At 37.4% G+C, this 19728-nt stretch overlaps 1 protein-coding gene across 2 annotated transcripts; it reads left to right on the top strand.

Annotated features, from left to right (window-relative positions):
• Positions 1-27: 27 nt before the first annotated feature.
• C7H2orf15 (chromosome 7 C2orf15 homolog) lies at positions 28-16231 on the top strand. Of its 2 annotated transcripts, XM_045771875.2 has the most exons (4): positions 28-397; positions 933-1050; positions 5884-5978; positions 14862-16231. In XM_045771875.2, the coding sequence occupies exons 2-4, from the start codon at positions 970-972 to the stop codon at positions 15205-15207; spliced, it is 522 nt and encodes a 173-aa protein (XP_045627831.1). In that variant the 5' UTR covers positions 28-397; positions 933-969; the 3' UTR covers positions 15208-16231. The 2 variants fall into 2 exon arrangements, with proteins under 2 accessions (XP_045627831.1, XP_045627833.1); XM_045771877.2 differs by lacking the exons at positions 28-397; positions 5884-5978 and having other exon boundaries at positions 962-1050.
• The last annotated feature ends 3497 nt before the right edge of the window (positions 16232-19728 follow it).

Genomic DNA, 19728 nt, shown 5'->3' with positions numbered 1-19728 from the left:
AGGCGTACGCCCACGCAGCGCTTAGAAGTCCCACCCGAGCGTCCCGTCTCCTAGTAACCAGCCGCTGTCCCCCTTCTTCACCACTTAATTCTTATTCCCTGTTTGCGGCTGCCGCACTTGCATAGAACACACATGCGCAGGGCTGGATCTCCTCCTGCCGCCTTCTCTCGGCTCTAGAACACCTGCTGCTTCGCTCTTGCAGCTTTGTGGCATTTTTTTTCCTAGGATACGGTACCGTTTTGGACCTACGTTCATGAACTCGTTACTCCCCAGAGCTGCTTTTGGGCACTGGGCGGTTGCTGAGCTCTACCTGCCGTAGCCAGGAGCTGGTTTTCAGAGAGTATCGCAGATCGGGTTCTGTTGCTGCATCCCCTCGGAAGAGAGCAGTTCTGTTCGGGTAAGCGCCTGCAGCCTGGGGAGCCAGCGGACCCACGACCCGGTCAACTCTGCATGATTCAGTCATGGCTGAATCGTGAAGTGGCAGGACTAACAATGAAAAGGCGCTGATTCCTGACTGGTATTCCTTCTCCACATGCCAGTTCTTCTCCAAGACCCCTTTCCAGAAAAACAAAGTGGAAAGGGTATACTATCTCACTTGATATTTAATACTGTATCGATTGTTTGCCTGTTTAATGCCATTTACATTTGTCTTCTCCCGAGTAGGAGCCTCAGTCTTGGAATACTCCTTTAATTTAACCAGGTGTAATATTTTTGGCAATCCAACTATGTTAAAATTAACCACATTACCTAAAAGTGAAGATATTAGCTTTTTGGTGAAAAAGAATGAGGACTGCATTACTCTGCCAAATTTTAGGAGCCCGGCTTGAAAAGAAATACTGTTTTTTAACATTTCTTAATATTAAATATACTGTCTTAAAGAATCCAAGGGCTTCTGAATTCTAAGGGCTTTATCTGCTTGTCTTTTCCTACAGGTGAAATAGGTAACTAGATTTTTATAGCTGTTCTCTGATGATCTTGATAGAGTTTGCACCTCTGTATTTCAAAAGTAATTTCATATTTGAAGAGACTAACAATTCCTGTTTTTGCCAGGTGAGTACTCCTCCCCCCCAATATATTATTGGCAGTTATAAACACATGTTAGAACAAATTTCTTCATACAAGTACATTTAATTATAAGTGCCATGTTTTCCCCATCTCTGCTCTGATTTCACCATTGTTTGTGCCATTACATCTAGTTTGTAGCATTTATTTTCAGCTATCATATACTTTGTAAGTATAGCTAGACTAAAGACTTAACTTGAGTGTTCCTGTTGTTTTAAACAAAAAGTCAGAGGTCCCAAGAGGTACCTTTCCTCTGAAATATAATTATGCCTAATTGATAAAATAAGTTAAAAAGAAACATGAACTGGAGTGCCTGCCTGGCTCAGTTGGTAGAGCACGTGACTCTTGCTTTTGGGGTTGTGAATCCAAGCCCCGCGTTGGATGTAGAGCTTACTTAAAAATACTTTAAAATGGGGGCGCCTGGGTGGTTCAGTTGGTTAAGTGTCTGCCTTTAGCTCAGATCATGATCTCAGGGTCCTGGGCCAGTGTGGGGCTCCCTGCTCAGAGCCTGCCTCTCCACCCCCCTCCCAGCCCTTCCCCCCTATCCCCTCTCTCTCTCTCTCTCTCTCTCACTCTTTTTCAAATAAATAAATAAAATCTTTTTAAAATTTTTTTTAATTAAAAAAAAACATGAAGCATGAACTCTCAAAGACCATCCTAAAAAGTTATTTTAGGAAAAACAATGTGTAATCTTACTACCTCTTCAGATACTAAGATCATAGTGAATAAAAGGTTCTCATTATCTATCATTATGGAAAAGAAAGGGAAAAATGTAGGAACCTCAAAACTCCCAGAGCTGAAGACTTGGGAGGAAAGAGGGAATTACTAATATGGAAGGTAGAAAATACTTCCCTTAGGGGAAAAATAAGAAAAGCTTAAGCATTTATGTGCACCACCTAGATGTTACTGAAGATTCTTTGGGAAGACTGTAGGAAAAAGGACATTTTAAGGCCAAACCAGAGCAGGAAGATTTTCCTTTCTTTTCCTATTAACGACTTTGTCCCCCAACCCAAGAAAGTGAACCTTTTCTTCCCTCTATGGAAATCCAAAGAGCGGTTAAGTGCTCCATCCTGCCCCAACTAATCCTTTTATAGAACCCGTGCTCTCCCGCTGTGACAAACACTCACGTGTAATTCTAAGGTTCGGGTTTTCTGTTCCCTTAGTTTCCCCCATCATTTCACAAGCTTCACCATGAAAGCCTCTATTTTGGGGTGCCTGGTTGGCTCAGTTGGTTAAGCTTCTGTCTTCTGCTCAGGGCATGATCCTGGACTCCTGGGATCAAGCCCCGAGTCAGGCTCCCTGCTCAGCAGACAGCCTGCTTCTCCCTCTGCGCCTCACCCAACTTGTGCGTGCACACGCGCCCTCTCTCTCTCTCTCTCTCTCTCTCTCGCGCGCGCGCGCTCTCTAATAATAAAATTTAAAAAAAAAAAGAAAAGAAAACCTTTATTTTGTCTTTTTTTCCTTATAACTCCTTGGTCCCCTAAGAAAAAAACTGGGGACTTCAACTGAACATATGTTAAGTTGCTTGATGTTGTTTCACAGCTAACTGGTGCTCTGTTCATTCTAATACATCTTTTGATATACCTTCAAGTTCACTCTTCTTTCCTTTGACGGTGTTAACCCCATCCACGGTATTTTTTATATCAGAATTTTTTTTTCCATCTCTGGAAGTTTAATTCTTTTTAATATCTTCCATTTCTAACCTCATCATGCTCATGCTTTGCTCTACCTTCTTGAAAATATGGAATATATTTAAAATAGCTGTTATTAAAATCATTGTGTACTAATTCTATCACCTATGTCATTTCTGGGTTTGCTTCTATTAACTAATTTTTTTTTCTCCTGCTTATGGGTCGTGTTTTTCTGCTTGTTTTCATGCCTGGTTACTTTTTTTGGCTTCCAGACATTGTAGATTTTACATTGTTGGGTGCTGGAAGTTTTTGTTTTTGTTTTTCTTTAAATATATTTAAGCTTTGTTCTGAAATGTAGTAATGTTACTTGGAAACAGTTGTATCCTTTAGAGCTGCTCTATTGAAAATAGTAACCACTATCTACATGTGGTATTTTGAATTCATATTAATAACATTAGATAAAACTTAAATTATTAATATTAAATAAGATTATATAATATTAAATATTTATATATAATATTAAGTGAGAATATATAATATTAAATATATTTATAAAATGAGATAAAACTTAAAATTTCATTTGCACTATGTACATTTCAAATTCCAAAGCCACATGTGGCTAGTGGCTAGTATAGTGGACAATAGATAGAGAATATTTAAATCACTGAGGAAAGTTCTGTTGGACAGCGATGCTTTAGAAGCTTGCTTTTAAGATTTGTTGGGTCCAAAAGACTCTTTAGGGCCAATCTGACCCCTTTCTGAGGCCAGTACCTTTTTGAGGACTCTGTTCAATGCCCTATGTGTTAGGAGTTCTCTACACGCAGGCTGGTGGGAACTCCATTCTTGGCCCTGTGGAAGCTCTGCGAACTATTCGGCCTTCTCCTTTTCGATGGTTTTTTCTCAGGCCCCAGTAGTTTCCTTACACATATGTTTCCTGATTAGTACCCAGCCAAAGGATTGTGGGGAATCCTCTGCCGATCTCTGGAGCTCTTCCTTTCATTGCACCTCTCTCCACAAGTTCTAGTGACCTTGGCTTCTACAAACTCTGAACTCCTGTCTTCCCAACTCATTGAAATAACTAGACGTACTTTGGGTTCCCCCTCGTTGTGCAGAAGCCTGAAATTTCCAGGCAGTGAGCACTCATAGGGTTCACCTCATTTATTTCCTTTGTCTCAGGGATTACTCTTTAGCACTGCCTTTTGTGCACTATCTAAAAACCACGTGTTTTGCCTGTTTTATAACAGTGGTTTGCAATTTAAAAATTACTTCAGACTGAGGGAACTGTAAGTGCCTGAGCCCTAAAGCAGAAGAGGGATTGGCATAGCATATACTTAGGAACAGCAATGAGGTAATGGGGCAGAATGAGTGAGAGATAGAAGCTGGAGAGAACAGAATGTTAGCTGGTGTATTAGTCTCCTATTGCTGCTGTAACAATTTACGACAAACTTGGTGGCTTTAAGCAACACAAATATATTATCTTACAGTTCTGGAGGTTAGGAGTCTAAAATGGGTCTCACTAGAGTAAAATCAAGACGTCAGCTGGGCTGTAGTCCTTCTGGGGACTCAGGAAGAATCCATTTTCTTACCTTCCAGCTTCTGCTTTGTTCGGCTCATGGTATCCTTTTATCTTCAAAGCCATCAATGGCCAGTTAGGTCCTTCCCATATTACATCGTTCTATCAGTGACAGTCCCACCTCTCTTTCACTTATGAAGACCCCTGTGATTTCATTGATAACCAGTGATGAGTCCAGGATAATCTCTCCACCTCAAGGTCAGTTGACTGGCAACCTTAATTCCATCGGCAACCTTAATTTCCCCTTGCCATGTGACATATTCACAGGTTCTGGGAATTAGGATGTGGACATCTTTGAGAACCATTATTCTGCCTACCACAGCTGGAGACTGAATATGTAGACAATTTGGCTTTCACTCTGACATGGAAAGTACCTAGAGCAGAGTGGTGAGCAGAAGATCGATGAGATCTGGCTTATGTTTTAAAAGGCTCATTCCAGATACAGTTTGAAGAACATAACAATGGGAAGGGTTGGGCAAGAATAGAAACAGAAACAGGATTCATTGAAGGATTGGATGTGGAATATGAAATAGGAGCTTAAAATTACTCTACCAGCAATGCACAAGGTTTCCCATCATCCTGTATTCTCCTTAATTCTCCATGTTATTATCCACCTTTCTAGTGTGCCATTCTGATAGTAGTAAACTTGCATTTCTCTGACTCCAGTAAGTTTGAACATCTCTTTATGTACTCATTATATATTAGGGATTCTCCAATCTGTGAATTATGTCTTTCTATCCTTTGCCCATTTTTCTCTTGGAGTTCCTATTTTCTTGTTGATTTGTAGTTATTCTTCTTATATTCTAGCTGTAAATCCCTTGTCTGCTTTATATAGCACATCTTCCACTCTCCATCATTTTAACTTTGTTTATAGTTTCTTTATTGAATAGAAGTTCTTAATTGTGAGTAGTCAGGTCCATCTGTTTTCTTACTGTTTAAGCCTTTTAGTTGTTTTGTTTTGTTTTTTTAAGATTTTATGTATTTATTTAACAGAGAGAGACAGCCAGCGAGAGAGGGAACACAAGCAGGGGGAGTGGGAGAGGAAGAAGCAGGCTCCCAGGAAGAAGCCTGATGTGGGGCTCAATCCCAGAACGCTGGGATCACGCCCTGAGCCGGAGGCAGATGCTTAACAACTGCGCCACCCAGGCGCCCTTAAGCCTTTTAGTTTTTATTCAAGAAATCTTTCTCCACCCAAGGTGACAAATATATTGTCCTACATTTTTTAAATTGCATTTATAGTTCTGTGATTCACATTTATGTCTTTACTGCATTTGGAGTCCACTTTTGTTTGTATATAAAATAGGGATCCTGCTTTATTGTCATCCCCATCATGAGCCGGTATTCACAGTACTATCCTACTAAACTTAGTCTGTTCTATCCCCTTTGTTGTAAGGTGCCACTCTTACCATATGTGAAGTTCCGGCACATAACTAGGTGCAACTTGGAACTCTGTCATGTTCTATTGGTCCTTTATTTGTTCCTGCACCTGTACTAAACTGTACACTTCTTTTTTTACTTTGATTTTGTAGCATATCTTAATGATAAGGCAAGTTTCCTGTTGTGTATGTCCAAATTTATTTGGTTTCTAATGGAACTTTTTCTTCCTTATGCATTCAGGATTTCTTCTTGAATGGCAATCTGAATGCCAGCCCAAAGAGGCCCCAAATACACTTGTTCTCCCTTCATGTCCTCAAGATTCCAGACAAGTTAAGGTGAGACTCAAAGGGCTAAATCTACCCTATTGTATTTGGTTCCTCCTCAATCCCTCTATTAAACTGAAATTTAATGTGCTAGTTGAGAATTCTGTATGTTACCATTGTTTTACCATTGTTGATGTCAAATGCGGTATGTTGTTTTACAGAGTTTTGTTACTATTATTGACCCTTCAACGATGCAGGGGTTGGGGGCACCAAACCCCTGCCCATGCAGTCAAAAATCTACATATATCTATCAACTCCCCAAAAACTGAACTACTAATAGCCCGCTGCTGACTGGAAGCCTTACCAATAATATAAAAAATTAACTTATTTTGTATGTCATGTGTATTATATACTGTATTCTTACGATAAGTAAGCTAGAGAGAAGAAAAGGTTATTAAGAAAATCATAAGAGGAGGGGCGCCTGGGTGGCACAGCGGTTAAAGCGTCTGCCTTCGGCTCAGGGCGTGATCCCAGCGTTATGGGATCGAGCCCCACATCAGGCTCCTCTGCTATGAGCCTGCTTCTTCCTCTCCCACTCCCCCTGCTTGTGTTCCCTCTCTCGCTGGCTGTCTCTATCTCTGTCGAATAAATAAATAAAATCTTAAAAAAAAAAAAATCATAAGAGGAAATACATTTACATTATTATGCATATTTATTGAAAAAAATTGGTTGTAAGTGGATGCATGTGGTTCAAACCTGTGTTGATCAAGGGTCAACTGTATATTACTTTTAGCTTTTTCAATTTTATCGTTTGAAAAAGTTTTAAACATACAGAAACTTAACAAGAATAATACACCGAACAATGTTTTATCCTTTCCTACCTAGATTCAACAATTTTTAACATTTTGCACATTTTACTTTCTCTTTATATCTATCTATTGCTAGATAATTTGAAAGCAAGTTGTAGATATGATCCTTTACCCCTATTTCAACACATATCTCCTAAGAACAAGGACATTCAGTAATGTGTGTTCTGTCCACTGCTCCCATACTAGGAACCACTTCAAGGACTCAGCCTTGAGAGACTCTGGATTCCACATTAATAGATGGGTGCTGGCTGTCTGGGTGTCCAGTTTTATAGTTTTAAATCTTGCATTTAGGTCTTTGATACATTTTGAGTTAATTTTTGCATATGGTGTTGGGTAAAGGTCAACTTCATTCTTTTTCAGGTGGGTATCCAGTTTCCCCAGCACCTTTTGTTGAAAAAACTGTCCTTTTCTCCATCAAATGATCTAAGCATCTTTGTCAAAAATCATTTGATCATATATCTGAGGGTTTATTTCTGGGCTCTCTATTCTGTTACATTGGTCTGTACATTTGCTTTTTAGGCCAGTACCACACTCTTTCGATTACTGTAGCCTTCTATTAAGCTTTGAAATCAGGAAGTGTGAGCACTCCAGCTTTGTTAATTCTTTTTCAAGATTATTTTGATTATTTGTGATTCCATATGAATTTTTGGATGGATTTTTCTATTTCTGCAAAAAGTGTCACTGGGATGTTCATAGGGATTGCACTGAATGTGTAGATCATTTTGAGTAATATGGACATCTTAAAATATTAGGTCTTCTAATCCATGAACATGGGATATGTTTTATTTATGTCTTGCTTAATTTCTTTCAGTGGTGTTTTGTAGTTTTCATCATACAAGTATTTCACCTTGGTTAATTCCTAAGTATTTTATTGTTTTATTTATGCTACTGTAGATGGATTTGTTTTCTTAATTTCCTTTGCAGATTATGCATTGTTGGGGAACAGAAATGCAACTTAAAAAATGTTTTTATTTAAATTCAATTTAATTAACATATAGTATATTATTAGTTTCAGTGGTAGAATTTAGTGATTCATCAGTTGCATATAACACCCAGTGCTTATTATATCAAATGCCCTCCTTAATGTCTATCACCTAATTACCCCATCCCCCCAACCACCTCCCCTCCAGCAAACCTCAGTTTCTTTCCTATAGATAAGAGTCTTGTTTGGTTTGCCTCCCTATTTTTATATTATATTATTTTTCCTTCCCTTCCCCTATGTTCATCTGTTTTGTTTCTTAAATTCCACATATGTGTGAAATCATATGGTATTTGTCTTTCTCTGGCTGACTTATTTCACTTAGCATAATACCCTCTAGTTCCGTCCACATTGTTGCAAATGGCAAGATTTCATTTTTTGATGGCTGAGTAATATATAGAGATATATATCTATCTATATCTGTATCTCTCTCTCTCTCTCTCTCTCTATATATATATATATATATACACACACACACATACACACCTATACACACACACCACATTTTCTTTATCCATTCATCTGTTGATGGACATCTGGGCTTTTTCCATATTTTGGCTATTGTAGACATTGCTGCTACAAACACTGGAGTGCAGGTGCCCTTTCAAATCACCATGTTTGTATCCTTTGGATAAATATGTAGTAGTGCAGTTCTAGGTCATAGGGTAGCTCTATTTTTAACTTTTTGAGGAACCTCTATACTGTTTTCCAGAGTGGCAGCACCAGCATGCATTTCCACCAACAGTGTAAGAGGGTTCCCTTTCTTCACATCCTTCCCAACATCTGTTGTTTCCTGAGTTGTTCATTTTAGCCATTCTGACAGGTGTGAGGTGGTATCTCATTGTGGTTTTGATTTGTATTTCCCTGATGCTGAGTGATATTGTGCATTTTTTCACGTGTCTGTTAGCCATTTGTATGTCTTCTTTGGAGAAATATCTGTTCATGTCTTCTGCCCATTTCTTGACTGTATATTTTGGGTTTTGCGTGTTGAGTTTGATAAAATTGCTATAGATTTTTGGTACTAGCCCTTTATCTGATATGTCATTTGGAAATATCTTCTCCCATTCTATAGGTTGCCTTTTAGTTTTGTTGACTGCTTCCTTTGTTGTGCAAAAGCTTTTTATCCTGATGAAGTCCCAGTAGTTCATTTTTGCTTTTGTTTCCCTTGCCTCTGGAGACCTGTCTAGCAAGAAGTTGCTGTGGCCGAGGTCAAAGAGGTAGTTGCCTGTGTTCTCCTCTAGAATTTTGATGGATTCCTTTCTCACATTTAGGTCTTTCATCTCTTTTGAATTTATTTTTGTGTATGGTGTAAGAAAGTAGTCCAATTTCATTCTGCATGTGGCCGTCCAATTTTTCCAACACCATCTGTTGAAAAGTCTGTCATTTTTCCATTAGATATTCTTTCCTACTTTGTCGAAAATTACTTGACTGTAGAGTTGAGGGTCCATTTCTGGGTTCTTTATTCTGTTCCATTCACCTATGTGTCTGTTTTTGTGCCAGTATCAACTGTCTTGATGATTACAGCTTTGTAATACAGGTTAAAGTCCAGAACTGTGATGCCTCCAGCTTTGGTTTTCTCTTTCTTGTCTTTCTTTTCTTCCTTTTCTTTTTCTTTCTTTCTTTCTTTCTTTCTTTCTTTCTTTCTTTCTTTCTTTCTTTCAGATTTATTTATTTACTTGAGAGAGAGAGAGTGCACAAAGGGAAGGGGAGAGAAAGAATCCTTAAGCGGACTCCCCACGAGTGTGGAGCCCAATGCAGGGTGTGATCCTAGGACCCTGAGATCATGACCTGAGCCGAAATCAAGAGTCAGATGCTTAGCTGAGCCACCCAGGCACCCCAGTGTTCTTTTTCAACATTACTTTGGCTATTTGGGGTCTTTTTTGGTTCCATACAAATTTTAGAATTGTTTGTTCCAGCTCTGTGAAAAATGCTGGTGGTATTTTGATAGTAATTGCATTGAATATGTAGATTGCTTTGGGTAGCATAGACATTTTTAACAATATTTGTTCTTCCAATCCATGAGCATGAAATGTTTTTCCATTTCTTTGTATCTTCCTCACTATCTTTCATGAGTATTCTATAGTTTTCAAAGTATAGATCTTTTAACTCTTTGGTTAAGTTTATTCCGAGGTATCTTGTGATTTTTGGTGCAGTTGTGAACAGGATCAATTCTCTGGTTTCTCTTTCTGCTACTTTATTCTTAGTGTATAGAAATGCAACAGATTTCTGTGCGTTGATTTTATATCCTACAAGTTTGCTGAATTCCTGTATCAGTTCTAGCAATTTTTTGGTGGAATCTTTTGGGTTTTCCACATAAAGTATCATGACATTTGTGAAGAGTGACTGTTTGACTTATTTGCCAATTTAGGTGCATTTTATTTCTTTTTGTTGTCTGTTTGCTGAGGCTAGGACTTCCAGTACTATGTTGAACAACAATGGTGAGAGTGGCTATCCCTGTCATGTTCCTAACCTTAGGGGAAAAGCTCTGTTTTTCCCCGTTGAGGATGATTTTGCTGTGGGTTTTTCATAGATGGCTTTTACGATACTGAGGTATGTTCCCTCTATCCCTACACAGTGGAGAGTTTTTATCGAGGAAGCATGTTATATTTTGTCAAATGCTTTTTCTGCATCTATAGAGAGGACCATACAGTTCTTATCCTTTCTTTTATTAATGTGTTCTTTAATCACATTGATTGATTTGCAGATGTTGAACCACCCCTGCAGCTCAGGAATAAATCCCACTTGGTCATGGTGAATAATCCTTTTAATGTACTGTTGGATCCTATTAGCTGGTATCCTGGTAAAAATTTTTGCATCCATGTTCATCAGGGACATTGGCCTGTAATTCTCCTTTTTAGTGGGGTCTTTGTCTGGTTTTGGGATCAAGGTAATGCTAGCCTCATAGAGTTTGGAAGCTTTCCTTCCATTTCTATTTTTTGAAACAGCTTCAGAAGAATAGGTGTTAATTCTTCCTTAAATGTTTGGTAGAATTACCCTGGGAAGCCATCCAGCTCAGGACTCTTGTTTGTTGGGAGATTTTTGATTACTGACTCAACTTCTTTGCTGATTATGGGTCTGTTCAGGTTTTCTATTTCTTCCTGTTTTAGTTTTTATAGTTTATATGTTTCTAGGAATTTATCCGTTTCTTCCAGATTGCCTAATTTATTGGTATATAATTGTTCCTACTATTCTCTTATAATTGTTTATATTTCTTCAGTGTTGGTTGTGATTTCTCCTCTTTCATTCATGATTTTATTTATTTGAGTCCTTTCTCTTTTCTTTTTGATAAGTCTGGGTAGGGATTTATCAATCTTGTTAATTCTTTCAAAGAATCAGCTCCTGGTTTTGTTAATCTGTTCTAGTTCTTTGATTTCTATATCTTTGATTTCTGCTCTCCCTTCTCCTGCTGGATGTAGGGTTTATTTGCTGATTTTTTCCCAGCTCCTTTAGGTGTAAGGTTAGTTTGTGTATTTGAGTCTTTTCTGCTTCTTGAGGAAGTCCTGTATTGCTATATAGTTCCCTCGTAGGACCACCTTTGCTGCATCTCAAAGGTTTTGAACTGTCATGTCTTCGTTTTCATTTGCTTCCATGTATTTTTAAAAATTCTTCTTTAATTTCCTGGTTGACCCATTCACTGTTTAGCAGGATGTTCTTTAACCTCCATGGATTTGTGGTCCTTCCAAATTTCTTCTTGTGGTTGACTTCAAGTTTCATAGCTTTGTGGTCTGAAAATATGCATGGTATGATCTCAATCTTTTGGTACTAGTTGAGACCTGATTTGTGACCCAGTATGTGATCTGCTCTGGAGAATGTTCCATGTGCACTTGAGAAGAATGTGTATTCTGCTGCTTTAGGATGAAATGCTCTGGATATATCTGTGAAGTCCATCTGGTCCAGTGTGTCATTCAAAGCCCTAGTTTCTTTGTTGATTATCTGCTTAGATTATCTGTCCATTGTATTCAGTAGGGTGTTAAAGTCCCCACTATTATTGTATTATTACCAATGAGTTTCTTTAATTTTGTCATTAATTGATTTACACATTTGGCTGCTCCCTAGTTAGAGGCCTAAATATTTACAACTGTTACATCTTCTTGTTGGTTGGACCCTTTTATTATGATATAGTGTCCCTCTTCATCTCTTATTACAGTCTTTGGTTTAAAATCTAGTTTGTCTGAAATAAGGATGGCTACTCTAGCTTTCTTTTGATGTCCATTAACATGATAAATGGTTCTCCACCCCCTCACTTTCCATCTGGAGGTGTCTTCGGAACTAAAATGAGTCTCCTGTAAACAGCACATGGTGCATCTTGTTTTTTTACCCATTCTGAGACCTTATGTCTTTTGATAGGAGCATTTAGTCCATTTATATTCAGAGTAATTACTGAAAGGTATGAATTTAGTGCCATTGTATTACGTGTGAAGTCGCTGTTCCTGTAGATTGTCTCTTTTCCTTGTTGGTCTTTGTTACTTTTGGGCGCTCTCTCTGCTCAAAAGGTCCTCTTTAATATTTCTTGTAGAGCTGGTTTAGTGTTCACAAATTCCTGTAGGGTTTTTTGTTGTTGTTGTTTTGTTTTGTTTTGTTTGTGTTTTTGTTTTTGTTTTTTGTTTTTTGTCTTGGTAACTTCGTCTTATCTTCTACTCTGAATGACAGCCTTGCTGGATAAAGTATTCTTGGCTGGAAATGCAACTGACTTTTGTGTGCTGACTGCATCCTGCAATTTTGCCGAATTCGTTTATTAGTTCCAGTCATTTTTTTGTGTGTGTGGAATCTTTAGAGTTTTCTGCATATAAGATCATATCATCTGTGAACAAAGGTAATTTCACTTCTTCCTTTCCAATTTGTATGCCTTTTATTTCTTTTTGCTCTGGCTAGAACTTCCAGTACTATGTTGAATAGAAGTGGTGAAAATGGGCATTCTTGCCTTATTCCTGATCTTAAAGGAAAAGCTTTCTCCACTGAGTATGATATTTGCTGTGGGTTTTTCATATATGGCATTTATTATGTTAAGGTATTTTCCTTCCTTTTCTGGTTTGTTGGTTTTATCATGAAAGTTTGTTGAATTTTTATCAGATGTTTTTCTGCCTCAATTGAAATGATTGTGATTCTTTTCCTTCATTCTGTAATGTAATATATTGATCAATTTTCATATATTGAACCTTTCTTGCATTCTAGGTATAAACCCATTTGGTCTGAGTGTATAATCCTTTTAATACTTCGCTGAATTCAGTTTGTTAGTATTTTGTCGAGGATTTTTATATTGATGTGCATTAGGAATATTAGTCTACAGGTTTGTTTGTTTTCTTGTAGTGTCTTGGCCTGGCTTTTGTATCAAGGTAATGCTGGCCTCACAGAATGAGTTAAGAAGTATTCCTTCCTCTTCAATTTTTGGAAAAGTTTGAAAAATATTGCTATTAACTCTTTAAATATCGGTAGAATTCACCAGTGATGCCATCTGGTCCTGGGCTTTTCTTTGTTAGGAGTTTTTTGATTACTGATTCAATCTCCTTACTAGTCATTGGTCTATTCAGATTTTCTGTTTCTCCATGACAGTCTTGGTAGGTTTTGTATTTCTGGAATTAGTCCATTTCTGCTAGAATACCAATTTGTTGGCATACAACTTTTGAGAGCACTCTCTTATAAATCCTTTTTTATTTCTGTAGAATCAGTAGTAATGCCCCACTTTCATTTCTGATTTTAATAATTTGATTCTTCTCTTTTTTTCTTAGTCCATCTAGCTAAAGTTTGATCAATTTTGTTGATCTTTTTAAGAACCACTTTTGGTTTCATTGTTTTTTCTGTTATTTTTCTATTTTCTATTTTATTCATCTCTGCTCTAATCTTTATTATTTCCTTCCTTCTGCTAACTATGAGTACAATTTGTTCTTCTTTTTCTAGTTCCTTAAGTTACAAAGTTATATTGATGATTTGAGATCTGTCTTGTTTTGTTAATGTGTTTATAGCTATAAATTTCACCCTTAGCATTGATTTAGCTGCATCCCATAAGTTTTGAATGCTCTAACTTTGTTCAAATTCATCTCTATAAGTATTTTCTAATTTCCCTTGTGATTTCTTTGGCCCATTGGTTGTTAAAGAGTGTGTTAATTTGCATAGATTTGTGAATTTTCCTGTTTTACTTCTGTTATTGATTTCTACCTTCATTATGTTGTGGTCAGAGAAGATACCTTATATGATATCTATCTTTTAAAATCAGTTGAGACTGGGGTTGCCTGGGTAGCTCAGTTGGTTAAGCAGCAAGCTCTTGATTTCGGCTCAGGTCATGGTCTCAAGGTCCTGGGATCAAGCCCCGCATCAGGCTCCCACACTCAGTGGGAAATCTGCTTGAGGATTCTCTCACTCCCTTTTCCGAAGCACATTTGCTCTTTCTCTGTCTCTCTCTCAAAAACCAAATTTTTAAAATAAATAAGTAAAATAAAATAAATTGAGACTTAATTTGTGGCCTAACTTATAGTCTATCCTGGAAAATGTCCCATGTGCACTGGAGGATGTGTATGCTGTTGTTGAGTAGAGTGTTCTGTAAATGTTTGTTAAATCTAGTTGGTTTAATTTATTAAGTCTTCTCTTTCCTTACCTAACCTCTGTCTAGTTGTTCTATGCATTATTGAGAGTGGAGTATTGAAGTCTCCAACTATTATTATAGAAGTGTCTATTTCTCCCTTCAATTCTCTATTTGCTTTGTATATTTTGATGGTGTGTTAGTAGGTGGGTAAATGTTTACAGTTGTTTGGGCATCTTTATTTTTGGCAGAACATCTAGTAGAATGGCCTTTGGTAATTATTTCTTTAAGCCATTAATAATTTATGAAAAGTTTTTGATAGCAAAAATGATATAAAGGACTAAGTAGAGAAGTTCTATTATTTTCTGAAATGTGATAAAGCATAAAATCTGGTAAATTCCTTTTTAAAAAGACTTTCAGAGAATCTGTAGAACCTGCAAATTCTCCCACAAAGAAAATGTGAACACAGAGATGGAAGGCAATTTTTTTTTATATTTTTAGCATCACCATCATGATGTTTCATGAAAAGAAGCATTGCCATGAGATTAGTTGAAATTCCCACTGTATTCACTTGTTATTATTTCTTTTCCAAGCAATCAAGTTGAAGAAACGTTTCCACTACTTAAAGAGGTACCTGCGAACTATATTTACTCGACCATCCCAATGGGGTTTTCCCTTAGTAAATCTGCTACTCAGGTATCTGCTCTGCATATGGATTCAAAAGTGGATGATCATTTGATGCAAGGGACTGAGAAGACCAAGTTGGAACCAGTGACTCAATTATTTCAAAACACCAAGAAAATAAGATTAGAAGACACAAACCAAGAACACTTTACAAGAAGTAAAGAGATTGGCTCGGGAACTCTTTCAGAGAAAACCTTGGGTTCTGTGGTATATGTTAAAGAAAGTGATGGAATAGAAATGACAGATGTGGAATGAAGTTATTTGTACATACTGCCAAAGAAACCGGAATTTGCTTTTGACTAAGTGAGCATGTTGAATGAGAACTTAACCTTATTAGGAAAACCTAACAAAATGAAGGAAGACAATTGCTTATTTTTCACTATTTATGAATCACGTTAGACTGCACTTTTTTGATACATATTCAAAAAAGTTAATGTTGTAGGGAAAAAATTTTTTTCCAAAATTCAAAGCAAAATTCTTTGGTATTACATTCTATCCTTGTCAAAAATCAGAATTTTTGAATAACAGTATTTAAATGGTACCAAAATATTTTAATTATAATGTATTTCTTTAACAAGTGATCAAAAAACAGTGCCCAAACAATTTGACATCTGTATTTCACACTACTTGTGGTGTACTGATTTTGTAAGATTTCTAGTTAGGGATTTTGCTTTAGGGTACTTTATCTTGCTGCATTTTTGCATTTCTGTTCTATAAAACATCACTTCAGGTAAACTCTGCATAAGACCAGTAAATTACATACCTTGAGAAGCATTTCACATTTTAAATCATCCTTTTAAAACTGTTTTCCCCCACATTGAATTCATTTCAAAATTACAAACTAGTTATTTCCAAGTGTAATAGTTTATCTTATAGATACTACCATTTTATACTACCAATATTTAATATAAGAAAATACCTAGTGTTAAAAAAATTCTTGTTTTATATATATCAGTTTGCCATTCTTACTGAAATGTCTAGTAGTTCGAGACAGCAGTATTGTCCCAAGTATTGTGAGATGAAATTAAAACCATTTTGTGTGTGGACATATAGTGACCTGTAACTATATTATTTAGGTTTAGAACATTTTCCTGTACTTTAAGATTTATTGGCTATTTCTAATGCCCAATTGTGAGTAATCTCCATAATATTCATAAAAACAAAGATGAAAAGGCATCTTCTTTTAGGGGAAGCAATATTTTAGAAATCAGAAAAATACAAGTGTAATATGTTTGTAGGGAATATTGAGCTTAGAGCTAAATAAAATTGTTGAATGGGACATCAGCCAATAGGATGATGCTTTTTATCATTTATAGAACATAATTCTTTGGGAAAGGAAAAAACTCAAGTCTTTCATTTGTTCACCTAACCTGGCACTGTGGTTGTTGCTGGGGATATAGTAGTGAATAAAATAGCCACTGCCATCATAGTGTTTACTGTCTGTCTTCCAGGGAAGATAGAACATCAGACAGTAATTATATAAGATACAAATTATGATGTGCCATGAAGAAAAAGTAAAATGTTCAGAGGGACAGGACACATAACACATAAACTTGATTTTTAATTGTGGGAACTCGGAAGTTTTCTCTAAGGTCATGTTATTTATAGCTTTTGTAGTGACACAGTTGTCCAAGTAAGATGATGGTTAATGGTCAAGGCCTTGAGAAAGGGATAGAGTCCTGGTGAAGGTTAGCAGGACAGAATGATGGTTTGAAAGTGAGAAGTGAGGAAAAAGAAAGGAATTCTAGCTAAAAAGACTATGCATGGAGGTTCTCTGGGGAAAAGACTGAACTTAGGAGCATGGTTTTGGGACATAACCCAGTTTCCAAGGCAAGTAGACAGCTATATGTATGGAACTGAAAATACGAATTTTGAAGTTGTATACAGAAATGGTATTGAAAGCCTTGGGAATGAATGAGATTGCTTAAGATAAATGTATAGTGTGAGCTAAAGTCCTGAGGAACTCAAACATTTAGAAGCTAGTCAACATGGGGGAGCTAGCAAAGGGAGCTGAGGAGTTGGTAGTGAAATGGTAGAAAACTAAGACAAGATAATGTCAAGATTGCCCACGGTAGTTGTTACAGTGGAGGTAGTCAACTGAAAGGCCAGACAAGGGTAGAAAGGTCCATTGAATCTAGCAATATGAAATGTTACAGTAACCTTAGCAAAAACCACTTTTTTTTTAACAGGGGCTTGGCTTAGTTACAGCTTTGTTTTTCATCTCCATGAGTGTCAAATACAACATTTGATAGTCATGTTGGATGCTGAATTTGGGATGACCTTTCATTGTGCTTGATGCCTCCTGCATTGCAGGATGTGAAATACAGTAGCACACGCCAGTCATTGAGACTATAAAAAATGCAAACATTAATTACCCTCACTGAGAACCATTGCTGCTAAGACAACAGAAAATTGGAATACCCAAATCCAATCTAAGCCATAGTTTTAGCAGCATACTCAAGAAGGGAAATCCACAAAGACTTCCTGCAAGAGGTGGGATGGAACAAGTTTAATAAGCACAACAACTTCACTTAGGTGTTTTGGGAGAATCCTACAAGCGGTATCTTAAAGAGACTACTTTTCAGGATTCTGTTGTTTCTAATAAGATAGTAAATTCCCCATATAAAAAAGTGTAGTTCGGCAAAAATAAGGATTTTAGGAGACTTTAAATACAACATATCCATAAAATAAGGATTATACATGCATTATACCTATTATACATGCATTGGTATTGCATCTATTGGTGTTGTCATGGATGCTAACAATAAAAGCTTTCATTGATTGAGTTAGTGTGTGACTGTCTTAATTAGGACTCCCTAGAAGCTGCCTGAGACAGGGATTCAGGTGGACATGATATTTGAGAGTGTGCTCTTGAGGAAAAGCATGTAAGGAAGTGAAGGAAGCAAGATAGGGAAACAGGAGTCAGCTAAGGATGAGAGCTCAGATAAATTCTTGGCCTGATCCACAGGGTGCTCTAGAAGGACCAGACAGCACAGTTTGTCCCATTACTCACTTTGAGGCAAAGGGTAAGATTATTGTACCGCCTGCCAGTCTGGCCTTGGTTGCCACCGCAAAGCCAAAGAGGGAGGCTGGAGGAGCAGGGAAGTAGCATGAATCACTCAGGTGTCTCTGGCCACAACAGCTCCTACACCCACAGCAGCTGAAGAATAGATGCATGGATTAAGGGTAAAGGGACATTGGGGGGGGGGGATAACAGTCTTTATTACAGTGTCAGACACCTAACATATATTATTTTCCTTTTACTTTTAAACAATGTCAAATTTACAGAAAAGTTGCTAGTACAAGGCCTTTCCCTCTCCCCACAACCGTGTGAGAATACATAACTGACTTCATTCTTCATCAGCCCTGAATACTTTCTTTAATGATTTAAAGAATTTCATTTATTCTTTATTTCTATTTTTAATGGAAATATAATTGACATATGACATTGTATTAGTTTTAGGTGTACAACATAATGATTTTATATATGTATACAATGCAAAACAACACAATAAGTTAACATCCATCACCACACAGTTACAATTTTTTTTTCTGTGATGAGAACTTTTAAGATCTCTCAGCACCTTTTAAATATAAGACAATATTGTTAAGTATAGACACCATGCTGCACATTAGATCCCCAGGACTTATTTATCTTATAACTGGAAGTTTATACCTTTGACCACCTTGACCCATTTCACCCCCACCCCTTGAAGAAGCACACTTGATGGTATGGGGACAGAAGAAATGTTGGAGTAGGCTGATTACGAATGGGAAGTAAAGAAGCAGATACTAGATGTGTAGCAAGTCCTTGAAGCTCTGCTCTAAAGGGAAGTGGGCAGGATGAAAGGTGGAAAAAAGAAGTGAGGTCACTGGAGGGTTATGATGTTCACGTCTGAGTGTCAATGGAAGAAGGTACCAGGGGAGAAGATGAAGTAAGAAAGGGATTAAAAATAACCAAAAGACAAATGTCTGAGAGTAGGAAGGAGGGAGTGGGATTCTTGAAAACCACCTCAGTAGAAAATAGGGGGGAAAAACTACCATCTCAAATTTCAGAAAAATGAAATTTAGGAAGATAGAATATAAGCAAAGGGACAGTTTTGTGTGGCTATTTTTAATAACTAGGAAAATTCCTACTGGGGCTAACTCTGTACACAGTTCGTTCCATATGCATAATACAAGAAAGGAACTCAGAGTGACTTCAATCAAAAGGGTATTGGTAAATGAGCCACTGTGTCTTTATTGTTGCTTTTTATGGAGGCCTGCTCAGTGTCACCAAATTGTGAACACTGGATGCTTCTTATTCCAAGATGCAAGTCTTGGTAGTTTCTATTCGCAGAGAAAGATTTCATTTCTGAGCAAGACTGAAAAAGATGGCTACAAATTATTTGGGCTCCTCTCATCAGGAGGTGGAGTCCACCGCTCCACCCTTTCTCTCTGGCCTGACTTTGCTTGTTGCTTTGGCCAATAGAATGTGGCTGCAGGGCCTCTTCCAAGGCTAGACCTGAACTGAGGTGCCCCAGCAGCCACTAAGCAGGAACCAACAAGGGTGTGAACAGGACCAGCCTGGACCTTCCAGCTCAGCCAGCCCTGGTTGAATAAAGCCCAGGTGAAACCATATAAATGCTAGAAATAAATCGTCTTAAGCCGCTGATATTTGAGGCCGTTTGTTATGCGGCAATAGTTAACTAAAACTTTGGCTTGCTGGAGGAATTGCCCCCATCTGGCTGAGAAAGTATTTTCTTGCCAACCACAGATGGGTAACATTCTTTAGCC

Source organism: Ursus americanus, chromosome 7, assembly GCF_024610735.1.
Source record: "Ursus americanus isolate L20-20 chromosome 7, mUrsAme1.1.p, whole genome shotgun sequence".
Lineage (NCBI taxonomy): Eukaryota > Metazoa > Chordata > Mammalia > Carnivora > Ursidae > Ursus > Ursus americanus.
The sequence above is the reverse complement of the archived record's forward strand: the minus strand, read 5'-3'. Positions and strand labels throughout refer to the sequence as shown.